The sequence below is a fragment of the Heterodontus francisci genome, chromosome 5 (assembly GCF_036365525.1).
Source record: "Heterodontus francisci isolate sHetFra1 chromosome 5, sHetFra1.hap1, whole genome shotgun sequence".
Taxonomy (NCBI): Eukaryota; Metazoa; Chordata; class Chondrichthyes; order Heterodontiformes; family Heterodontidae; genus Heterodontus; species Heterodontus francisci.
In genome coordinates, this window is record NC_090375.1 from 149,150,903 (window position 1) to 149,175,455 (window position 24,553).

The window sequence follows — 24,553 nt, forward strand, 5'->3', positions numbered from 1 at the left end:
AAAGTTATTCCAGATCCGCTTTGCTTACTATCTAAACCTTAAAAGCCCCACAAGCCTAACTCCGAATATTTAATTCTACGCCAATCTTAATAACACATTTCTCAAATTCTGCAGTACCACCCCATAAAAAATCATTAACATGCATCATGAAGATGCCTGAAAGTTTTCCTTTATGACACCAATAAAACATTGTTGGATCTGCTTTTAGTTGAACACAACCTACTTTCAACAAAACAGATCTCATTGCAAAATACCATATGTTGGAGGCATCATTCAGGCCATAGATGCATCTGTTTAGTTTCCATAGTTTTCATTCTGCATCTGCTGCCTCTTAGGGCAGTTTCAGAAACACTTCTCTGAGAAGTATTGCCCTGGAGGATTGCAGTTTTTATGTTGATTGACCTACACTCCCATGAATATGTGGCCAAATGAACTAAAAAGATTTTTAAGATTACTTTTCCAGCTGTAGGAGAGTCCACTCTAACATCAGTATCACCCAGTCACTCTTCAAAACCCATAGCAACTAGCCTCGCTTCAACCATATAAGTACCATCTGCAAGAACTTTCTCAGTACAAATCCACCTATGTGCCAAAGCTCTTTGACCCTTATGTTACCTCAGAGTGAACTCAAAACTCTCTACAACTGTACAACTCCCTTTGTTTTGCTTCTCTTATTAGTTTATTAGCAGCCACCAAAACTTCATGATCATGAGGACTTCTACTTCTGGTTCAGTTATGTAACTGTTCTGTAGTCTTTATTTCATTGTCTCATCTATTCAATCTACAGCCTCTACCTACTGTTTTGTGTCTGTCAGAACTACTACTGCGAGCGCTCCCCCTTGCACTATCAGAGGCTCTTTCTCCAGTACGTGATCGTTGTTCTAATGCCAGAGTCAATTCCAGACTCACTAATGAGTACTTGCACGGTGTTTTTTACTCTTCACTCTTTCACCTCATTCTGCCAGTCCATGGACCTCACTTCTTGGCCATTATCCTGAACATTCAACTGATATTTAAACTTGCCATTAGCTTTTCATGCATGACCCACAATCATCAAATCCCTCCATTCACTGAACACCTCTGGAATATCAGTCACCTGAGTACCCACTCTGGGCAATAGATAGCTCTGTCAGGTGTGTCATGATCACTCATATTATCACTATCCAGCTCTTGATCTACTGCATTCTGTTCCTCAGGACCTTCACCTCAAAACACATGAGCACTTGAGGTAAAAGGTGCCTTGTTTACTTGTATTCACTGTTCAGAGTCTGAGATTTTGTAATTAATTTTGACTAATCATGAGGAATGAACCTTAACAGTTTGATTGCCATGTTTGATAACAACCTATTACCTTACCAGGGCCTTTCCATTCTCATGGAATGTTTCATTTGTTCCATGAAGGCTGAAGGAGATTACTGTTCCCCTGGAATTTTTTTAAGGCAGCAGACATCTAATCCAACAGGGTCTCTTTCTCCGAGAATAGAATACCAGTTAGAACCAGGAGCCTGTCCATATAACACACCTTAGCACAATCCAGTAATTAAACGCTAGTACCGAACCAGGGATCCCCGAATTAAATTTTGTCAACCTTTTATACAAACTGTTAAAGTCTATGATATATTCTTCCATGGAATGACCATCTGTTTTCTGAAATCTATCAAATTCTGACCATGTCTCATAGGCATTTTACAGATTATCTTTCTTGTAAATTTCATCCAAGAACACTAATAGAAGGTCAAAAACTTCATCACTATCCAACGAACAAGGATCCATCTCACAAGAAACTTTACTTTTGATTTTACTTCTTGCAGGAAGCTCAATGCCATAACCTTGTTTCTCTTTGGTCGGGACATAACCCATATCCACATATCCGCTTCATTCTTCCACTGGTCATGTGGCTCAGTCTCCAAGATCATCGGAGGGTAATCATACCCCAACAATTTACACATGATTTCATTTTCCACAACGGCCACCAGGATTTTAATTTTTTGTCTGAATTTTGTTTTGTTGTTTTCTAACCTTTGCCTTTAGGAACCATTCTTTGCGAATATGTTCTCCTCCAGAAAGCCAGGTGGTGAAAGATAGAACTGGAGCCAATCTTTACACACTTTTATAAGCTTTTATTCACAGAGACACACATTAAAACATGCACCCCTTGACCTAGCCACTACAGCTTCAGTCTGTTCCTATTTCTAGGCACACAAGTGAATCTCTTGTTAATGCCCCCCATCTGCATACAATTAAATACAAGTAATATTCTGTGTTTTCTGTCTGTTAACCAATCCTCAATTCATTGTTATGGCCATGTGGTGAGATGTGGGTGGTTCCCACTGTTCAATTCCCTACATGACCGCAGCAAGAATGTTTTATTAGGGGTTAATCCCTTGGTGTTTTGCTTGTCAACTAAACAGACAGCGACAGGTTTCCTTGTAGGGTTAAAAACAGAAAAATCAGTTGTTTATTGATCAATGTGCCTTATCCTGAAATTGTCACAATTGCATCCACTCATGCATTCGCTCATACACACACACACATACACACACACACACACACACACACACACATACACAAGAAGAGACAAGTAGAGAGGAAAAAAGGGGTAAATGATTATAAGTGGGGGTAGGTTTTGGGGGAGGTCACGTAAACCTGTTGAAATCTCTTGGAAATCAAGAACTTGTGGGTTACAGGCCTGAGGTGATTGTAGATTTCTCTCTTGATTGAAAGTTCAGTTGCAGATGGTGGATCACTTCTACTCCATGTTCTCTAGTGTAGATACAGGATTCTACAGCAGGGCACATGCCTTCTGGTTTGCTGGAAACAAGCTGCTGGATGTTGCTTTTCTTCTCTCTCTTTCTGGAGTCTCTCTCTCTAGGCTGCTTTTTTTAAGGTAAAGCTGTACTACTTCTCACCATATGGTTGGAGACATTCTGGTATCTTCCCCATGGTGATCGCACAATGGCCCAGGATGTGACTATTTCATACCTTCTTTGTTTCTGAAGAAGACATTCAATTCTGGAGTGTTTTAGGATGGGTGTAGGATGGGTACAGTTGACACTTCTTAGCTTTGAAGATTTTCCTTTCTCCCTGTCAGACAGTTTGAATACACAAAGGCCAATCCTTTTCCTTTGTCGGCCATGTTGGAGTATTGTCCACTTTTTTAAAAAAAATTCATTTTAAAAAGACAAGGTCTGTTTTTATAACTCTTCAAATTTTGTTCATAATTGTTGTATCATCGCACTTCTTGTGTGTGTGACATCATTCTAATATTAATCAATCCCATGAGCCCTAATTTGTGAAACATCTTTTCCTACATTAAGGAATCTATTTAACTGCAAATTATTATTGTTGATGATGATGCTACTGTGGGCATTGTAAAGGACAAAAAGCAAGGTCATATCCCTCTATTTTTGTACAGCATGGACATAGAGGCAGTTGTTATAATCTAGCCCACACTTTGCTCTTGTCTTTTTTTGTATTTCTTCAATTTGGTCTAAGTTTCTCCTAAGCAACTGGCTGCATTCTGTCAAGAGGGGCAATCATGGCCATCAGCTTCTACCAATGCTACTTTCTATCTGGCCCCCTGGAGGTAGACGACGATGGAGTGACTGTCCCTATGAGCTTCTATCTTTCCCTGTGGGAAGCACCTGACCTTTACTGTGTGATTCCACTGACTGCATGCCTGAAATTAGGATTCAGTGGGGAAGGAATTCAACTAACGGCCTCTTGCTTTTCCAGCATAATGTTGGTGTTAGACCTCCGATTCCTGCGTTGTGCATTGCTGCACTTGGAACTGTGCCAGAAGTGCATCAGACACCATATTAGCGCAGATGACTTTTAGCTGTCAAGGGTGCCCACCTAAAGCAGGCAGTTGGATCCATAAATATGCAAATAGAAAGTAAAATTCATGTTATTAATGGATGGAGCTTGTGCCACACATCTCCACCTAGACGTATCAGATGTTGAGTGATCTAACTAGCAAACCCCAAAGGGCCCACCGGAGGTCACACAAAAAAAGAGTCCCAGAAACTTTCAGTTTCAGCAGAAAGCTCCTCTTGATCCCACAGAAAGCTCCAGCTCATTGCTAGGGCATTCGAGGTCCCTCCTCAGGGATCACCAACCCTCTCCCGCAAACACCTGCCCCCGTCCAATACCTGACCTGCTGACCAAGTTTCTATTCTCCCCAGATAGCAAATTACAGTGGGAGGCCCATTTGTGGTCTACAGTTTGCCAGTGGCATTTAAACGAGGCCTAAAGCAAAATTTTAACCACAGATGGAATTTCATGGCCAACGTGTGGAGAATGGTGGCTTTTTTTGTGAGACAAGAGTATTAAAGCTCCAACACATTAACCCAATGCATCAACCATTGGCTAAAATGTTCTGTATTAGAAAAACAACGGATAATTCATCAATGTGCTCTATAATGGCAAAAGCAAATGGAAAGTTGCACAGTGAATTCAAATTTAATTTAATATAAGTGAAAAAATAACTGCAATGCAAGTTATATGTAATAGAGCAAAAAGCCTAGTTGCATACATTTGGTAACTCTCAGGGGTCTCTTAGTGAGATGATTAAAAGCTTTGTAAAGGCTTTAGTCTATTATAAGAATGAACTTGTGCCCTTCGAGTACCAAATTTCCTGACAGCTTTCAAAATACACACACATTTTCTTATCGGTGAAAAGAGTTGTCAGTAGATTTTTAATATGAAATAGTACTAAGCAGAACAGAACTAAAAAGCCTCCCTTGTTTATTGTATTAAGAAAAATATCTGAAGTAACATTTAATTTATTTTTTCACATTATGCCCAAAGCAATGCAAGATAACTGTGAAGTGTATTGAATAGTTCCAGCAATTACATACTAATGCCACCTTGAGAATGCTAAAATATATTGTTAATAATTAACATAGATTTGAGGCATTTAAGCTTCTCAGCAAAAATGCATAATTGATGCAGCTGAAATTGGAGCATGTCCTGCAAGTCAAGGTCTTATATCAACTATAAACCTATTTAGGCCTTGGGCCACCAAAGAGGTACCATAATTCAGAGTCAAAATAGTTTGCTGGTTTTGACAGGTCAGGTTACGACAGTGCATTAGCATGTGAATTCCCTTTGTTATCAAAGCTGTGTGGCCTGACGTGACCTCCCTTGGAGAAGAAAAACAACTAAAACCATAAGCTTCTACGCAAGCGTAAATGAATAAGCATTCAAACTCACAGAACACTGGGAAATAGGAAATGAAAGAACAGAAATGTTAAAACTGAAATATAAACCAGACTGCCTATTATTGGTTTCCAAATCTTCAGACTTCTAGTCTCATATTTCAGCTCTTTAAATATATCTTCAACTTGTTGGCAGCCTCAAGGCTACTGTGATCTTATAATTGAATTTATTACAAATACCACTGAAAAACTAAGTATTAGCCAATTTATTTGGGAAGTTTCTGTTTATAGTTGGAATAGGATGGGTGCTTGATGATCGGCGCAGGCGTGTTGGGCCAAAGGGTCTGTTTCTGTGCTGTAAAACTCTATGACTCTATGACGGAATTGATTAGGCTCAATTTTAAAAGTAATGCAAAGAGTAAAAAATTTTAAAAGGCGATCTGAGCGTGAAATCCACATTGAAACCACAGTTCACATTTAAATTCCTTTAAATCGTGCTACAGACTAATGCCATTGCCATTACTTTTTCAGCTGGTTAATAACCCTTTGGCAAGTCAAGCAGCTGCACTGGGTTCCATAGCTGGCTCCCAGGCCTTCAGCACAGCTCTCTCCAGCCTGCAAGGGATGACTTCTCAGCTAGTGACTAATGCACAAGGCCAGGTGAGTCTATTTCTTAGTCATGCACAAAATAAGCAGTATTGGCTATGTAGAGCAATCTTTGCTACATAGTGTTATGGATAGGTGGTAATTGGTATGGGTAGTTTCCACATTTTACCTCCCAACTGACCACAATTGTGCTTTGTTAAAAATGGTCTGTTAGTCCCTGAGTGTTTTTAGGGTCAAATAAACAGACAAGTGACAGGTTTTTTCATATGTTAAAAAAGGAAGATAACTATTTTTAAACAATTCTCAAAATAGTCGCAACCTCACACACACACACGTGCATACACGAGAGATAGATGGAAAGGGGTAGGATGCAATTAAAGTCCCAAGGTGATGTAAGAATTTGTGGTTTACAGAATGATGTTGAATCTTCTCAGGAGGAAAGTCTTTTTTTTAAGGTGCAGGCCTGGATGTTTACAGTCTTGGTGTGTTGTAGAGTTCTAATAGTTAAAACCCAGCTCAGATTTGGTCATGTGAATTTGGTTTACCTTCACAGATGGAAAGATATAAAGTCTCTTTATAATTTCCCTGTTGTAGTGGTTGTTCAAGCTGTTGTTCAGCAGGATTCTTCTGTTGAGCTGGATCTCTGTCTCAGCCACTGGCTGGAAATTTGGCTTTCTGTGGTGTTGATTTGATCTCCCCTCTCTCTCCGTAGGGCTACCTTTTAAGGTAAAACTCCATCACATTTGAGTCTCTGTCAGGTGTCACAGAGCCCTGTCCCCTGGTGTGACCACACAATGGTTCAGGATATGGAAACCATGACTATCTATTGATGTCCAAATGGGGACCATTCTGCTATAATGGTGCTACTTCACACCTATTCAATTTGATTTGGGCTGTGATTCAGTCTGTCTCCAGAACCCTTTGTTAGTTCATTCATGTAGATAGGAGTCATCAATATGCATTGTGCTGCTTTCAATTTCAGATGAGGTTAACAAGTTTCATCCTCAACAGGCAGAGGTGTGTATTGTCAATAAAGGAGGGATCACCTGACAGCTACTGCATTTTGTCTGTGGTACAAGTGGCCATGTTCTTGTGGTTCAGTTCAACAGTTGACTTTTATTTTTATAATTCCTCCAATTCATGCTCCTTCCAAGCTTGATAATAGTGAAATTGATGCTTTAAAACTCAGCACAATTTCATAGCAGAGCCAAGCAAAAAAGGAGTCTATTTTGGAGAGTGTAATTGTTAAATATCCATGTTGATTTATTTTGTGATAATTAGATATATAGAAAGATAATGTTTAATATTGTGATTTTAGCACATTTATATATATATATATAATACATAGAAAGTGTCCTTTGGGAAAGATCTAATATAAGCAAAGATATACCTTGAGCAACAGTAAATTGCTAACCTTGTCATATTTATTGCGCGGATTCAGAATTGCTCCATCAGTACTCAGAGAATTGAATGATGAACCTTGTCATCATCGAGCCTGATCTAATGAATCATCCTATCTCAGGTGCACATAGCAGATATTATAGGAAGATTGTCTCAACAGCATGCCGACAACGCCATCCCTTTGTTACCTCAACCTTTATTCTGTATTAATTTCTATTTGGAAGCTCCATAAAAGTGATTTATCTGTGTATGCATGTTCTGTTTAAAATAATGCTGTAGCCATCTGTAGCCTGTAAAGCTGTAGCTCATTGTAGAGTGTGTTCTTTACTTAGCATTGACGAGTTTTAAGTTTAGAAGATAATAAATATGACATCAGTCATTTAGGATGACATATTTGTAGGCTTTATTCTTGCTTTCAGAAGGCAAGCGGAACCCTGAAATGTTGGTCAGTAAGTGCTGGAATATCATCTCCTGATGGGTGAAGCACTGGTAGCTCTATTCCTCAGCACTTGTGTAATAGAGGAGCCACATTTATTGTGGTAGATATTTAATTACAGCCCTCAGATTTTGCTCCAACATATTTCTCTCTGCCTTGGCCTGCACAACTGACACAAAAACATTAAATTCCCCTGTTCTGCACTTTCACAATTCCTGTTATTTAAGATTTAATACCAGCCAGATACCGGGTCAGAGTTACCAGATATTGTGCTATGGTTGCCAGATACATGAATAACGTTGCCAGACTCTGAGTATAATACATAGAATTTACAGCACAGTAACAGGCCATTCAGCCATGTGATCTATGCTGGCATTTTGCTCCACATGAGCTTCCTCTCACCCTATTTCATCTGGCATCACCTACTCCTTGTTGTGAAAAGATCCACATTCTAACCACTCTCTGGGTAAAGGTATTTATCCTGCATTTGCGACTGGATTTATTACTGATTATCTTTTAATTATGGCCGTTAGTTCTGGTCTCACACACTAGTGGAAACATTTTCTGTACATCTACCTTATTAAACCCTTGCATAATTTTAAAGACCTGTATTAAATCACCGCTCGGCCTTCCCTTTTCTAGAGTGTTAAAGACTGTTCAGTTCTTCCTGATAGTTATACCAGTTCAGGCGTCAGCCTTGTAAAGCCTTTTTGCACCTTCTCTAGTGCCTCAATATCCCTTTTGTAATATGGAGACCACAACAGTGCATACACAGTACTTCAAGTGTGGTCTAATCAAGGTTCTACACAAGTTTAACATAACTTCCCTGTTTTTTATTTTTATTCCTTTAAAAATGAATACCAATGGTTTGTTTGTACTTTTATGGCCTTGTTAGCTTGTGAATGTGTACCCCTCAATCCCTTCCCTTCTGTACACCATTTAGACTCATAGGGGTGATTTTAACCACAAGAAATGGATGGGTTGGTGTTAGTTTTTTTAATTAAAATCTCAAACCTGATCCCAAGCCACCTCCAACCCACAGACTTCAGGTTTTAATGGAGGTGGGACAGGGAGTGGCCAACCAACCCGCTCCCAGGAAGTTGGTTGGCCATTTAAATAATATAATGAGGCTGCATGTCTCGTATTTAACCTATTTCCCAGATTTAGCACTAGCTGGCCGGGTTTCCCAAGCCTTGGGAAACTTGACAATAAGTGACTTTACAGCACTGCTTGTGGACCAGGAAAAGCAGGAATGTTTCCTCTCTGACCTCCAAGCTTACCTTCTTCCCAGCACTCCAATTGGACACACTCCCCCCCCAAGATCCACAAACTGCTCCTGCGTTCAGACCTCCTGGGATCGAAGATCGAACCTCCTCGTAATTGGAAATCGGAATCTCCCTTCTTTGGGATTGAGAACAGAACCCAAACCCCCTCCCCAGTATTGGATTCCACCCCTTTCCACCCTGTCAGGGATTTGACCCCCACCTGCCCGCCCCAGGGATCATGTGACTACACCACACCCAACCCAACACAAACCCTCACCCCCAGTCAAAACTCTGTAACCTGCACTTCCTGGTTTCCTGAACTAAACTTCTCTTTCTCCTCCACCACCTCCCCACCACCCCCCACCCCCACCCCAACTCAACCACAGTCAGGATTGAGGCTTTATATTCCAAGCATCATGTCACCTTCATACTAATCTACATTGAAATTTATTTGCCATTTACAAACACAATATTAACATCTTGTATTTTGCTAATTCTTCTTCAGTATTAACTATACCCTCCAATTTGGCATCATCCGCAAATTTTCAAACTGTATTTCTGATTCCCGAGTCCAAATCATCCCAGCACCAGTCCCTATTGAATATCACTTCACATCTTCTGCTAGTCTGAGTAACTGTTTTGTAACCAGTTTGCTATCCATTTTGCTCTAGTTCCTTAACTCCACATGCTGTGACCCTAGTCATGATCTACTATGTGGTACCTAATGAGAAGCTTTATGAAAATCCAAATATATTGCATCTACTGCATTACACACCTACACTTCCTGTAAATCGCAAAGGTCCCGGCTTGTCAATGGTGCAATTCCTCTAAATAAGCGGGGAGGGACGGCCTGTTACACTGGACTATAGATGCCAGATACTGGGCTCGGGTCAAATCATAGAATGGTTACAGCACAGGAGGAGGCCATTCAGCCCATCATGTCTGTGCCGGCTCTCTGCAAGAGCAACTCACCTAGTTCCACTCCCTCACCTTTTCCTCATAGTCCTGAAAATTATTTTCCCTTCAGATAATTATCCAACACTCTTTTGAAAGCCACGATTGAGCCTGCCTCCACCAGACTTTTGGGTAGTGCATTCAAATCCTAACCACTTGCTGCGTAAAAAAAATTTTCCTCATGTTGCCTTTGATTCTTTTGCCATTCACCTTAACTTGGTGTCTTCTGGTTCTTGACTGTTCTGCCAATGGGAACAGTTTCTCCCTATCTACTCTGACCTAGAAAGATGGACAGGAACTGACAAGGAGAATCATCAGAAGATGGTTAGCTTCAGGAAGGGTGAGCAAGAGCAGCTGATCTGTAGGAACTGTTGGTAAATTGAATCCAGATCATGATGCCAGGAAAACAAGATTCGAAGACCAGTGAGTTCAGTAAGCAACCTGGGTTATGAAGTTGGTCTTGGGTTGTAGAGCAAAATGGACAATAACGAATCAGCAGCCTGTTTTACAACTCACCAATTTTCTATTCCGATAAGAATGGTAGAATCATACAATCATAAAATAGTTACAGCACAGAAGGAGGCCATTCAGCCTAGTGAGCCCATGCCAGCTCTCTGCAGTTTAACTAATGCCCTTTCCCTTTCCCTGTAGCCCTGCAGATTTTTTTCTTTAGGTGAAAGCCACAATTGAATCTGTCTCCACCACAATCTCAGGCAGTGCAATCCAGATCCTAACCACCTGCCACGTAAAAAGGTTTTCCTTATGTCACCTTTGGTTCTTTTGCCAAACACTTCAATCCGTGTCTTCTGGTTCTTGCCCATTCCACCAATGGGAACAGTTTCTTACTATCTACTCTGCCTAGACACCTCATGATTTTGAACATCTCTTTCAAAACTCCTCTCAATCTTCTCTGCTCTAAGGAGAACAGCCCCAGCTTCTCAATCTATCCACATAACAGAAGTCCCTCATCCTTGGAACCATTTCTGCATTCTCTCTAAGGCCATCACCTCCTTCCTAAAGTGCAGTGCCCATCACTGGACGCAATACTCCAGTTGTGGCTGAGCCACTGTTTCATAAAGGTTCATCATAACTTACTTGTTTTTGTACTCTATGCCTTTATTTATAAAGCCCAGAATCCCATATGCCATTTTAACCACTTTCTCAACCTGCCCTGCCACCTTCAACGAGTTGTGCACATATATCTTGTTAGAACCAAGGCGGACATAACGCACTGTTAATTCAGTCCCACTACTCCACAGGTCACTGCATATTAGTAAAATTTCCCACCTACCGGATATTAGCCAAATTAAACACTTTATTTATCCCCCAGAATAAAACACACCAAACCAGGTATCTTTAAACAAAAACAAAATTAATTATTTATCAATAAGCCAATTTTTAAACAATAATGAGATAAATCTATATGTATGAAAAGATTTTATAACTTCTTATTCTTCCTAACCCTCATGCACACACACATACATTCAAAAAACAACGATAAACCGTTTTTTAAAAGACTGTATTAAGTTGCAGTGGTTTCTTAGGAATTAATGAAAAAAAACAGTTGGTTGTCACAGTCTGGTAGGATATTTCCAGATCAGTGAGTTGTCCTAGAGTCGAATACTCAGATGCCACTTGAAGTCTGTCCAGGTGAAATTAATGAACAGTCTGTGATGGGTAGGTGTTCAAAGCAATTCGTCTGCAACGGACATCACACAGATCTTTCAGCAAAAGGTTGTAGCAACAGGTCTACTTAAATTTTAAAGTAGCAGTCTAACTTTTTTGAGAGTACAGGATCTTCTAAAAACACAAAAAGCAACAGGACTCACTCTTGAGGCAGGGATTCTTGAGACTGGAGGCAACAATAATCTGCCACACCTGAAACACAAGGCTTCCTTTCTCCAAAGCAATGTGTTCCTCCAAGAGTGTAGCAGCTCCTCTTTTCCTGGGTCTTTTCTCTCTCTTCAGGCAAAACACAGCCCCAATTCAAATGTAAGATTCCTTTTTTACAAGAGAGACAAGCCATCCTTTCAGGGAAAGGTTTTTTTCTGGTCTGCAAACACAGGTCTCCAGCAGCAACTGGCTTTTCAACCCAAACATGAAACTAAACTTTCAACAACCAAGTCTCAAGACAGTCATAAATCTCTCTGGTTGCTTGGATACAAGTTTCATAGCCTGCACTTCAAACACCAAGTATCAGCATTCAGAAAATGCTGATATTCACAAAAAAAGTCATTTTTTCTCAATTTTAAAGGCATAATTTGAAACTCTTGTGACAACCCCCAGGTCTCCCTGTTCCTGCACCGCTTTTAGAATTGTCCCCTTTAGTTTATATTGCCTTTCCACATTTTTCCTACCAGAATGTATCACTTCACACTTTGCTGCAATAAATTTCATTGCCGTATCTCTGCCCATTCCACCAGTCTAACTATGTTCTCTTGAAGTCTATTATCATCCTCTTCACTGTTCACTACATTTCCAAATTTCCAAGTTTTGTGTCATCTGCAATGTCACGTACACCAGAAGTGCAATGATACAAATTATGGACTAACTCTGAAGAGTTATGAAAACTGAGTTTGTCTTTTAAAACGAACCTTTATTCTAAAAAATGAACAATGGTCCAAAATGGTCACCGAAGGAAAAGACTTTTGTGTATTCAAACTGTCTGACAAAGACAAAAAACAAATCTTCGAAGTTAAGAGGTAACAATTTCCCCTCATCTAAAAACATTCCAGAATTGAATGTCTTCATCTGAAACAAAGAAGGTGTGAAGTAATCACATCCTGGGCCCTTGTGCCATCACTGTGGGGACGTGATCAGAATATCTCCTACTATGAGGTAGAAGTAACACAGCCTTACCTTAAAAAGACAGCCTAGGGAGAGAGGGTGTGAAAGAGAGAGAATCAAAATCCAGCAGCTTGTTTTCCAGCAAGCCAGAAGGCATGTACCCTGTTGTAGAATCCTGCATCTGTATTATCCAGCAGTGAATTAGTCTTGAACTGTCTTGAACTGAACTTTCAATCAAGAGATAAATCTACAATCATCTCAGGCCTGCACCCAGTGAGAACTTGATTTCCAAGAGAATTCAACAGGTTTACTGTGACCTCCCCCCCCCACCCCCCACCACCCCCGCACACCCCACCGACTAAAATCACTTTCCCTCTTTTCCCTCTCTATCAGTCGTGTGTGTGTGTGTGTGTGTGTGTGTGTGTGTGTGTGTGTGTGTGTGTGCGTGAGCAAATGTGTGAGTGGATGCAGTTGCATCACTTTTGGGATAAAGTGTAGTGATCAATAAACAATTGATTTTTTTTTGAACTACAAGAAAACCTGTCGCTGTCTATTTGAACGATAAAACACCAAGGTGTTAAACCCTAATAACAAAACACTTGCTGCCATCAGGTGGGGAGTTTAACAGTGGGAAGCACCCACAACGCACCATGTGGCTGTAACAAATTTGGGCCTCGAAGCCAGGATCTAAACCACCAGATAAATGAGAGTTTTGAAAAACGGGAGGAAAATTGACTTCTAAAGTGATGGAAAAATAAACAAACAGGTTTTCTTGTATCCTTCTGTTTTCTTCTCTATGGTGCTAGAAACAAAAGAGATGGCCACATTTAATGCTAAGGAGTTTGTAGAGCAGGGAGAGATATCCCATGATAAGTTAAACAAATTAAGTGTTGAAGATTTTAAAAGATTAACTACAGAGGTGGAAATCACTTTCAGACAAAAAGAAAAGAAACCTGAACTGGTGAAAAGTCTAGCCAACCATTTTAAACCAACCCCTGAAATTGAAGACGACAGCATGGAACTAGTGTCTGAAAAAATAATTCTAGCTAGAATTCAGTTGCAGATGAAAAGGAAGGAGATGCAGTTTCAGAAGAAAAAAGAGGCAAGAGAGATGCAGTTTTAGGAGGGAGAGGAAAGAAAGATGCAAAGAGAGGAAGCAGTTAGAAAGTTTGAGTTAGCAAGGCTGCAAACCCAAAATGGAAATGCTGCCAGCCACTCAAACCTTATCCCCAATTCAGTGCAAAGCTTTGATGTATTGAGACACTCAAGACTAGTGCCAAAATTTAATGAGGAAAAGGTTGAGTCATATTTTATCTCACTTGAGAAAATAGCTACCAAGCTAAAATGGCTGAAAGAATTTTGAACTCTCCGCTTACAAGGCAAGTTCACGGGTAGGGCTCGTGAAGCTTTTTCCCTGTATTCAAAAGAAGGTTCCTCTGATTATGAACAAACTAAAACCGCAATTGTAAATGCATATGAACTGATACCGGAAGCATATAGACAGAAATTCCAACACACCCGGAAAAGACCCACACAGAATTACATTGAATTCATAAGAATTAAACATATAGGTTTTGATTGCTGGATATGATCTCTCAAGCTAGAACCCTCACATGAAAATTTAAGAGAAGTGATGTTGCTAGAAGAATTTATAAATAGCATCCCAAGTAGTATAAGAATCCACATTGAAGAATAAAGAGTCACAAGAGTAAGGGAAGCCGCAAAAATGGCCGACACTTATGAATTAATGCACATATCCCTAACTTGGGATAAATTTGGATTTAGTAACTCTTACAAGCTTGGGAGAGATAGCAGAGATGCAGAGGAAGCAGAAATGGGCTTGAGAGAAAAGGAGAGTAGAGAAAGAAAACCAGACCAGTCTCCAACTTTTAAAAGAAGGAGCCCAGGTGATAAACCAGTAAGGGTCCACCTGACATGTTTCCGAGGGGCTAATCTGGGCATGTCCAGACAAATTTTTGGTATGCCAAAAAGCCAGCAGGAGGTGCTGCAGTCAAGCCCGTGTCTGTGGCTTTGAAAGTGGTAATCTGTGTTCTAATATAACTCAAGAGCAGAGCACATCCCAGAACATTTTACACAAAGGAAAAAAATTACTTGTGTCCTAGGCATCAGACAAGGAGATAACCATCCTCAGGGATACTGGTTGTTTTCAAACCCTACTGGCAGCCAAACTGACCAAAATGCCACTAGAAATCAGAACAAATACCATGGTTTTAGTAAAAGGGCTTACTGGCAAATGCTTGAAGGTTCTCTTAGTTAACATTTACCTACAGAGTAAGTCGGTCACTGGGATAGTGGCAGTCGGGATCATTCTGAGCTTACCCATGCAGGGGGTAGACCTATTGCTGGGCAATGACTTGGCAGAAAGCACAATATTGTTCCCAGAGGGTCTAGCACAGTCGACAAAGGCTGGAGAAACTGAGGGGAGCAAAAAAAAAATTCTGTACAGCTGCAGAGAGCTGGAGAAGTCCCAAAAATCCCACATGGAGTGATAGTGTCAGAAATATTTAAAAGGGCCCAGATAGAACCAAAAAGATCTAAAGAAGCTAAGATAAAAGCCACAAAAGTTGAAGGAAAAGCACCAGAGATATGATTAGCTGAAACCTTTTTCAAGATTTAAATAGGAATGAGGAATGTTCCCAAACAGGAAAACCAAGAGTGAGGGAGATGCCTCACCTAGTTGAAGTGCCACAGGGGAGTGCAGTGGAAGCTGGACAACCATCTGTGAGCAGTAGTGGCCCAGAGGAAATGGGGAAGATAAAGGAAACACCTGTCTCTAAAGTAAAAGGGAAAGGGAAGGTAACATACCTTAAAGTGAACCACACATGTGAAAATCACAAGAAAACCAAAAGTGAGGTCAGTGTGGGTCTATCCAATGAAGAATCAAATGGTCAGGTTCCAAATCCAAATCTAATCAAACCCAACAATTTAGGTTCCGAACTCAGCAAGAATAAGGGGTAGTTAGAAATCCCAGATGACTCACAGGGGGTAAAAAAGCAATGCATCACCCACTATCGCCCTAGAAATAAGAATTATCAATGTGCCAGAACTTAAATGGGTAACACCATGTATTGTTCAAGCAGTAGCTAAGGGGTTAAAACTTGTATAGATAGGGAACCTTGCAACAAGCAGTAACAGAAATTTGCATACTACAAGCTTCACCAACAATCACATGATCCTGGAGATTAATGTTCCTAAAGTAGTACAAACTGGTACGAGAGAAACTACAACCCCATTTGACAACATATAGCCAATTTTTTAATGGTACCTCATCTAAAGGAAGGATGATGAAAAAACTTAAACTTGAACCTCAAATGGCTGCTACAAGCAATGTCAACTGTAGCAGTTGTAAGCTGGAGGAGTGAATGAAATGAATGTGTACAGTGGTGTGACCCCAAACTTTCTTACTTTTTATTTTCTTTCTCTCTAAAGCCAAAAAAAAAAGTAAAAATGAAATCCAAGGAATCTAAATCCATTGTGTGGTACTTTATCAAACGCCTTTTGGAAGTCCGTGTACAACACATCAATCGCATTACCCTCATCAACCCTCTCTGTTACCTCATCAAAAAACTCAATCATGTCAGTTAAACAGGATTTGCTCTTAACAAATCTGTGCTGGCTTTCCTTAATTAATCCACACTTGTCCAAGTGACTGTTAATTTTGTCCCGGAAATCATTTCTAAAAGCTTTCCCACCACTGAGGTTAAATTGACTAGCCTGTACTTGCTGGGTTTATCCTTATGCCCTTTTTTGAACAAGGGTGTAATATTTGCAATTCTCTACTCTTCTGGCACCATCCTTGCACCTCAGGAGGAATGGAAGACTATGGTCAGTACCTCTGCAATTTCCACCCTTACTTTCTTCACAAACCTATCTACTTTAAGTACAGCCAGATTTTCCAGTACCTCCTCTTTATCAATTGCTAGTCCATCCAGTATCTAAACTACCTCTTCTTTGACTATGACTTTGGCAGTATCTTCTTGATAAAGACAGATGCAAAGTACTCATGTAGTACCTCAGCTGTGCCCTCTGCCTCCATGCATAAATTCCCTAATAGGCCCCACTCCTCGTACTAATCCTTCACTATTTATATGCCGATAGAAGATTAATTCTGTGCTCCAGTCTCTTGTCATAGCCATTTAAGTCAGTGGAATAGAAAATCATGTAAAACGGGCTGCCAAGTGGCCATGTCCTGTTTTGCTCTAAAGCCCAAGGCCAATTTCACTTCCTGGTGTTCAAAATCATAGCAACACAGTTTAAATAACCAACAAATAAAAGAAAGACTTGCATTTCTAAAGCACCTTTCACAAGTACAGGACATCCCAAAGCACTCCATTGTCAATGAAGTACTTTTGAAGTGTAATCACTGTTGTAATGCTGGCAATGCAGTAGCCAGTTTGCAGGTAGCAATCTCTCGCAAGCAGCATTGTGATAATGACCAGATAATCTGTTTTAGTGATGTTGGTTGAGGAATAAGTACTGGCTAGGACACTGGGGATAACTCCCCTGCTCCTCTTCGAAATAGCGGGCTGAATTTTATAAGGCCGCCACTGGACGAAAACAATGGCGGCTAGCCTGTGTGGGCTGCACGCCAAAGAGCCACCGCGATTCCAAGCGTGCTGGCTCATTTAAGTAGCTGGGGCAAACCCCCGTCCCCACCATCACGTGGTGGGGGCAGGTTGTCCGTCCCCAGCAATGGCATCAGCTGCCTGTGCGAAGGCACTGACGCATTTTTAAAGGTAAATTTAAATATTTAAAGAAACATTGAATGAAAGAAAATAAATAAATTTTTTTGCCCCTCTCCCACCCCCTCAATATCAATTAAATTAATTATTTGCCCTTCTTCCCCAAAAAATACTTACCTTCATAATCCGACCTTTTCCCTCACAAACTTTCAACTATAACCCTTGTCACCATCACCTACACCCATGACGTTTATTTGACCCCGTTCCCCCCATCCCCCGCACTAAGAAACTTACCTCCTCCCCCCTCCCCACAGTATTGCGCCTCGTTTCCCTGGACGGGGATCCGAAGGCGCAGCAGTGCCGGCTGCCGGGATGAAGATCGCGATGGCACTTCAAGAGGCGACAGGAAAGTCATTAATGCAGGTAAGTAAATTTATTTGAATATTTAAATTACGGTCCCATCGCCGAGCGGTGGGGGGGCGGAGCCATGAGGCCTCGCCGCCACTGGCAATATTGGGACGGGCCCTGCCGCCGTCAAGGTCCGTGGCAAGCCTCATCCGGGGTAATCTTCATGCCTCCCACCACCTCCCCCCCCGCCACGTATCCCGACGTTGAGGCTTCTATAAAATCTAGCCCATTGTCTTTGAGTCCTTTACATCCATTTGAAAGGTCAGGCAAAGGATTCAGTTTGAAGTGTTATCTGAAAGATAGCACCGCTGACAGTGCAGCACTGCACTGTAGTGTCAGCTTTGATTTTTGTGCTCAAGTCGTGAGTGGGACATAAACCCACAACCTTCTGACTTAGAGGCGAGAGTGCTCCCAACAGAGCCACAGCTGGCATACCACTGTCAATAGGTCACGGTTTGTAATACACATTCATCAAATTTGTTCATTAAATTCAATGGTATTTAATTATTTAAGTAGTCAATAAATTAACTATTTATTTGAAATCAGCCAGTGTTGTACATAGTTGTTAAAACCAAGTCAGCATGACAACTTTTTCAAAATCCAGTCAGGAATGTAATCAATTATTTAAGACATTCAGTATTTCTTTTGCTCATTCAGTTAGTTTAGAAACTTACTCTACAATTAAACCCAGTCAGTATGGCAATGAGTTAAATACTGAATTTTTTTCCCTATCCTGAATGGGCATGGGATTTACAACATGGTCTGTGCCAGCATTTACCCCGCATGTGAGCAAATAGTTCTAATCACATTTATCCACCCTGTTCCATATCCTTTCAACCCCTTTTCCTTCGTCCACCTATCCAATCTAATCTTGAATGCTGGCATAGTTTCTGCCTCAACCATTAACCCTGGAATAAAATTCCACAGCCTCACAACTATCTGTGTGAAGAAGATTCTCTAGTTATCTGTTCTTTTAATCTTTTACCTGCAGCCCCTTGCTCTTGACCCCTCAAATACTAGAAACAGTCTGTTTCTATCTATCATAGCCCGTCCTTTCATAATTGTAAACATTTCAATCATACTAAACTTGACTGATGATTTTAACTCTCCCCTCACCCAGTGGAAACTGGGTGAGTGAACAGTTAAATTCACTGGTTATTTTACTGCACTCGCGTAGCCTGGATCCCGCCTTTTTGTACAGGCTTCTAGATGGGTGGCTAAACTGCCCAGCAACAAATAAGCGGGGTCCTTTTTTAAATATGCAGATCAGCTTCTGTGATGTCATCGATCTCCCACTGCAGTTTTAACTCAGGGCTGAACAAGAAAGCCATTGTAGCTTTCCCATCAGCTTGAACCAGGCCAGAAGAAGATTGTGACATGAAGAGGCCCTGAGAGGTAGATTTTTCAGTTTTCATTGTGGGCTCATGAGGAGCAGGAGTGCTTCCCACACTCCATCCCACAAGAGCCTCCCAGAGCTTCCTGCTTCGTACCTACCTGCATGCTGGTGGGCAGGCATGGACCGTTCAGTGCAGGAAGTCGACCAGCAGCATGTTAATGAGGGAGTTGAAAATAGCCCGGGCCTGATTTCTGCAGCAATGGGTGATTTTCTAACTCACCTCGCCACCCTCCTGTTCCGAGTTAAAATCAGGGCCTATGTTACGATGTAATTCAATTAGCCAACTTATCCTGTGGTTCAGGTCATGCACCGTGACCTCCCTACATGGACATTATTCATTCATGACCCTGGAAAGTAAATGTTGGCAGGCCATTTTACCACAGCTGAACTAATCCTTGCACAGACACTTCCAGCAGGGCTCACTGGATGGAAATGAGAAGCAGAAACCCTAAATAAATCTTTTCCTCCCTAGTTTCGGGCGCTGAGGCTGGTTGCAGCACCCCTACCTGGGCCCTGGCTGAGTGTCAAAATATTTGATTACCACACGCTTTACCTTTGTGGAAATGTCCCATGTACAATTAAAAACAAATATAGTGTCGGCTATGCTGTCAACTCAAATGAATAATAACCTCATTTAGTGTATTCCAGGCTCCAGAGAGTTGAACTCTTAGGACGTTGCAGCAGCCCAGTCAAACAAACAGTACAAATTCAAGGCCATAAAGTCTTGAATGGTTAGCAGTGTGATTTGTTCTTTGTTTTTTGTCAAAAAATCTTTGTTTCTGTTTTGAAAAGAAAGTTTAAGGTTTTCTATCGAACCCATACCAGAACACAACCCATTTAAGGACCATTCTTTTCCACTGCAGAATGTGGCGTTAGACCGGCACCATATTTCATTACTGACTCATCTTCAGTCAGCTGAATCCAACTTTGGTAACTTTTATAAAGTTATGGACTTCTGCAGAATGGGAGTTGAGGGCCATCTCTGCAAGGAGGGATCAGTGTTGTACTCTAACAATGACAGGCTGGCGTCTCAGTAACTTGACAAAGCTGCTGAAAGCCACAGTGGCTCAGAGCTTGTTGGTCTCATCTCAACAACAATTGTCAGCTTTGGCTTCAGATCAAAGTGGTCAACTTGTGATCCTCATACTCATGGTCCAGAAATGGGGTATCTCTCAGTATTTGCCATAATCAATACAGTAGCTCTTAGCATCTCCAAAGCAGACAAATGCTGTGCCCCCTTCGGCACTGCGAAGAGTTAATCAATATTTCTGTTGAGAAAGATTGACCGCGACGGTGGCCACCCATCCCTAATCTATAAGAGCACTAAGCTCTTCTCTTGAAAGTATTGAACCTCTCAGCAGGACAATCACATCGAAACTAGCTGGAAATAACACACAGATGCAAAAGATGTCTGAGAAATCTACCAGAGCTGGAATTATCAAAAAGTTTAACCCTCAGTGTTTTATGCCAGATGTCTTAAAATGCTGTGTACACTCAGTGATGGAATATTGCAATCCTGTTTGGCTGATGGCAGTAAAAATGATTGTGGGATAATTTTGACGTTGGGAATGGAAAATCAGGCACGGTGGGCAATGAGACCAATCTGCTCTCAATTTTTGGCATTCATTTAAATTAAATGATTGAAGAGAACAGGAGGTCCAAACCTGCTTCTCCAAACTCCATTCATGTTAATTTTTACGAGTAATAGGAAACAGAGGACATCACCCTCTTCATAGTTTCAAAGTGAAAAAATTATTAAAACCAGTAATGTTAAGTGTTTGGTAGGAATGGATGTAAGATAATTTGTCATATATGGTAATGCTTTAGGTTATGCTTACATTTAGGTGAGCAATTCAATCAGGTAGCACCGCTCACTGTGCAAACTTGCCTCCATTCTTTCGGTGCAGACAGCGCCGTGGGCTATTACCTGCACAGCCCTGCTGGGTCCATCCTTTATATGGATGCACACAGATGTGTCCCCTGCACCCAAACATGTGGGAACGGCACTATCCTGATGTCATGCAGACCCACCAGCTGATGTGACACAAGGATACTGAATTGAACAACACAGGTCCTGGCAATGCCTGTGTTGTCCACTCTTAAAAAAGGAAGTTTGAAGCAGCAAATGGGCTCTGCAGAGTGTTTATTAAAGGGCCAGGCACCCTGATTGCAGGTATGTAAAATTTATGGAACTTTTTCCACTAGAAAGCATCTGAAAGCAGTCTGGAGTGTTTTTGGAGGTGTTTTGGTATATTGGCTGGGAATGTTGCTGCATTCTCACAGGGATGGCAGAGGAGTGGGTGACCTGCCACACAAAAGCTGCAACAGGTATGGGGGTATCAGTGGCAGTGTCACTGGGTCAGCGGAAGATGGAGCAGAGGCTGCAGAGAGGGCAAGCTCCACACCGTGCCCTCTGCCAACTTAGAGGCGACTCCTCCATGCTCCTTGACAGTGACAGGAGGCTGTCTGACAGGCCAGCCAATACATCCAGCATCTCCGTGCCAACACCCATTCAGCACTTTCCTGTATATCACACCATTGAGGTCTTCATCTGATTCCTCTGCACCAGAACCCGTCTGCTACCTCATCCTCCAGGCTATAGCCCACTCATGCCTGGGTGACTCAAGACAGCCTGATCCTAACTCTGTAGTAACCTCGAAGGTACGTGCAGTGAACTGGTAAGTATCAGATCAAGTGATGGGGCCTCATCATTAATGCTGTGTTGTTGCTCTCTTTCCTTCTCCTCAGGCTGGACAGGGAGCAGTTCATGGGTGTCTGAAAGCAGGAAATCAGAAGGGGAAGGTTGTTGTGAGGGAAGAGAGGTGGAGTGTAAAGCAGGAGGTCCGTGGTCACACCGTCAGCAGCTTGCTCATCATGCTAGACAGCAGGATCAGGGAGCTGAGAATGGCCATAAGAGAAGAACATATTGTCATCCTCAATGTTCTCAACCATACTGGATGCTGCAGGATCTGTCGCAGCCAGTCCCATGATGCAGAGAACCATCTCCTCTATAGGGCTCAATAGATGCAGGCGCCCTTGTCCCCCATCAGCTCTGCTCTGCTCCCTTCTATTTTGTGCCACCTTGTCCAGCAAGAAAGAGGGCAGAATGTCAGTGGTTTTGTGGCTCTGTGTTTGGGTGATGTGCCTGCCATAGGTGAATAGCTGGAGGTATATGTAGGCAGCAAGAGGTGGGTGTGAGGCTGAAAGCATTGGTAGGTGTATGAAGGTAAGGTGGAGTATCTGAATGTTAGGTGTGAGTCCTGAATGCCAGGGAGTGCTGCTGTGTATGTGATGGGGGTATGATACATTGAGCAACATGATAGGCTGGTGTTGTGATGGGTAGGAGATGTCTGGTGAAGATGCATTCACTGACGTTGACCACCTGCATGAGATCATTAGACTTCTTGTGGCACTGCTGCCAGGTTCTTGGGCCCAGACTGCAGGAGTTGACCTTCCTGGCTACCTGCTCCCACTCCCTTCAGAGGATTGTCCTTGAAAGTCTCTTGGCTCCCTCATGGGACCATGACATTATTCTTCCTGTCCACCTCTCATGCCTCCAGCACCGCACCTGTCAGTCTGGATTCTTCTGTGTGCCCTGGTGTTTATTTTTCAAGAATTTCCACTGCGGCAATCTTTTTTTATGTCCTCCATTTAAGAGGCAGTCTGCCTTTAAGAAAAACAGGCTGCCTGTACCATGTGATTGGAAAATGACTCTGCTAACGTGACCTGCTGGAGTGAATTTTGTGTGGCCAGAAGGAGTGGGAATGGAGGCATGGGGTGCCCACAAATGTCCTCAATCCTTGGAAAGAGCCCGAGGCATAGAAGTTGAGTATCATGGTGATCTTCAGGGCCACGAGTATTGCAAGTCCACCTAAGTCCATGGGTCGCAGCTCACCCTGCAGCATGGTGCATAACTTAGTGATGGCCTCTCTGGAGAGCCACAATCTTCACTTACACTGAAGCTCGCCATTTGGAGGTAACTGAAGCGGGTCCAGTACACACACTGGTGCGGGTGACTGCTGCCGCTCTCCTATTGGTGCTTCATGGGCATGTGCAATTAGATGCTAGCCCTCCCTCTCTCTTAGCCATTGCTATGTGTCATGGGAGTCAAGAAAGAATGGGTGCATGAGCCCCAAGCCAGCTGATCAGTAACGCTCTAGAGTGCTGCCCTTGCGGAAAGGAACTTGCCTTGGCACCTTTCACTTTGCTACTCCCCTGAATATGCACTAATTCCCCTCAGTGCCCACACTTGCAGATACCCGGCCCCTGAAATATGGCCCAACCGGGCAGAGAACCTGATACTATGCCCACCAGACCCTTGCACCCAAAATATAGCCTGACCAGGCAGACAGTCCAGCACTGCAGGCTGATAATGGCTTCCACTCCCACAACGTCTGGTATCCGGTGAGCACATCCATCCCTTCCAACAGCCCACTGATGAATCACGGAGGTGACCAATGCCATGTTCAAGAGGGCCCGTGACTATGTGCGGTACCAGACCAACCCTAACAATCAGGTTGCGAGGGCCATCGGGTTGGGGCCATTGTTGGATTTCCCTAGGTGCAAAGTGTCATCAACTGCACGTATGTGGCCACTAAGGCTCCCACGGAACAACGAGCTGCCTTCAGCAACAGGAAGGGCTTCCATTCAATAAACGTTCAACTGATCTGCGACCACCAAAGGCGTTTCTGCAGGTGTGTCCCGCTTCCCGGGACCAGTCACGATGCCTACATACTTTGACAGTCCCAGGTGTCACAACTTTTCAGGCCCCCTGCTCACCTTCAGGGTTGGATTCTTGGGGACAAGGGCTACCTATTGAAGACATGACTACTAACGCCTGTGAGGAACCCTCGTACTGCAGTGGAGGAGAGGTACAACACTTGCCAAGCGACCATCAAACAGGCCATTGGGCTGCTGAAGATAAGATCCCGTTGCCTGGATTGCTCCGGTGGAGCTCTGCGATATGCCTCAGTGAGGCTTTCACGTATCGTGGTGGTCTGCTGTGTTTTGCACAATCTAGCACAGAAGGGAGGAGAGGCCCGGCATGAAGAGGACATGATTGATCGCCAGTCCTCATCCGACAAGGAGGATGTGGAGGAGGCTACTAAGCAGGCACCAATGGAGATTGATTCTCTTACACCAGAGGCCAGGGCCATTGAGAGACATACAAGGGAGGCATGGAACAATCTCATACACACCTGCTTCCTTCCACCTCACGCCCAGCCTGCACCATGCCCTCTGGCACATCTGAGGTGCTTACCAAATGTGTCTCTGCCTCCACTGGCAGCCCATTGAGGGAGCAAGAGTGAAGGCAGAATTTCCCAATTCAGGGATGAATGAATGAGCATTTCACAACAATGAATGTGAACTCTATTTATATCAAAATTGCAGAGAACAATATAAAGAGCAGATGTAATACACTCATGAATCCCCAAGTG

General features: G+C 42.4%; 1 protein-coding gene across 1 annotated transcript in view; it reads left to right on the forward strand.

The window, feature by feature from the left end:
• The window catches only part of pou6f2 (POU class 6 homeobox 2), an 812,705-nt gene that overhangs the window by 689,248 nt on the left and 98,904 nt on the right, over window positions 1–24,553 (forward strand). The window contains exon 6 of the mRNA XM_068032227.1: window positions 5,691–5,819. Within this exon, the coding sequence (XP_067888328.1) occupies window positions 5,691–5,819 (129 nt within the window). The remainder of the gene's footprint in view (window positions 1–5,690; window positions 5,820–24,553) is intronic.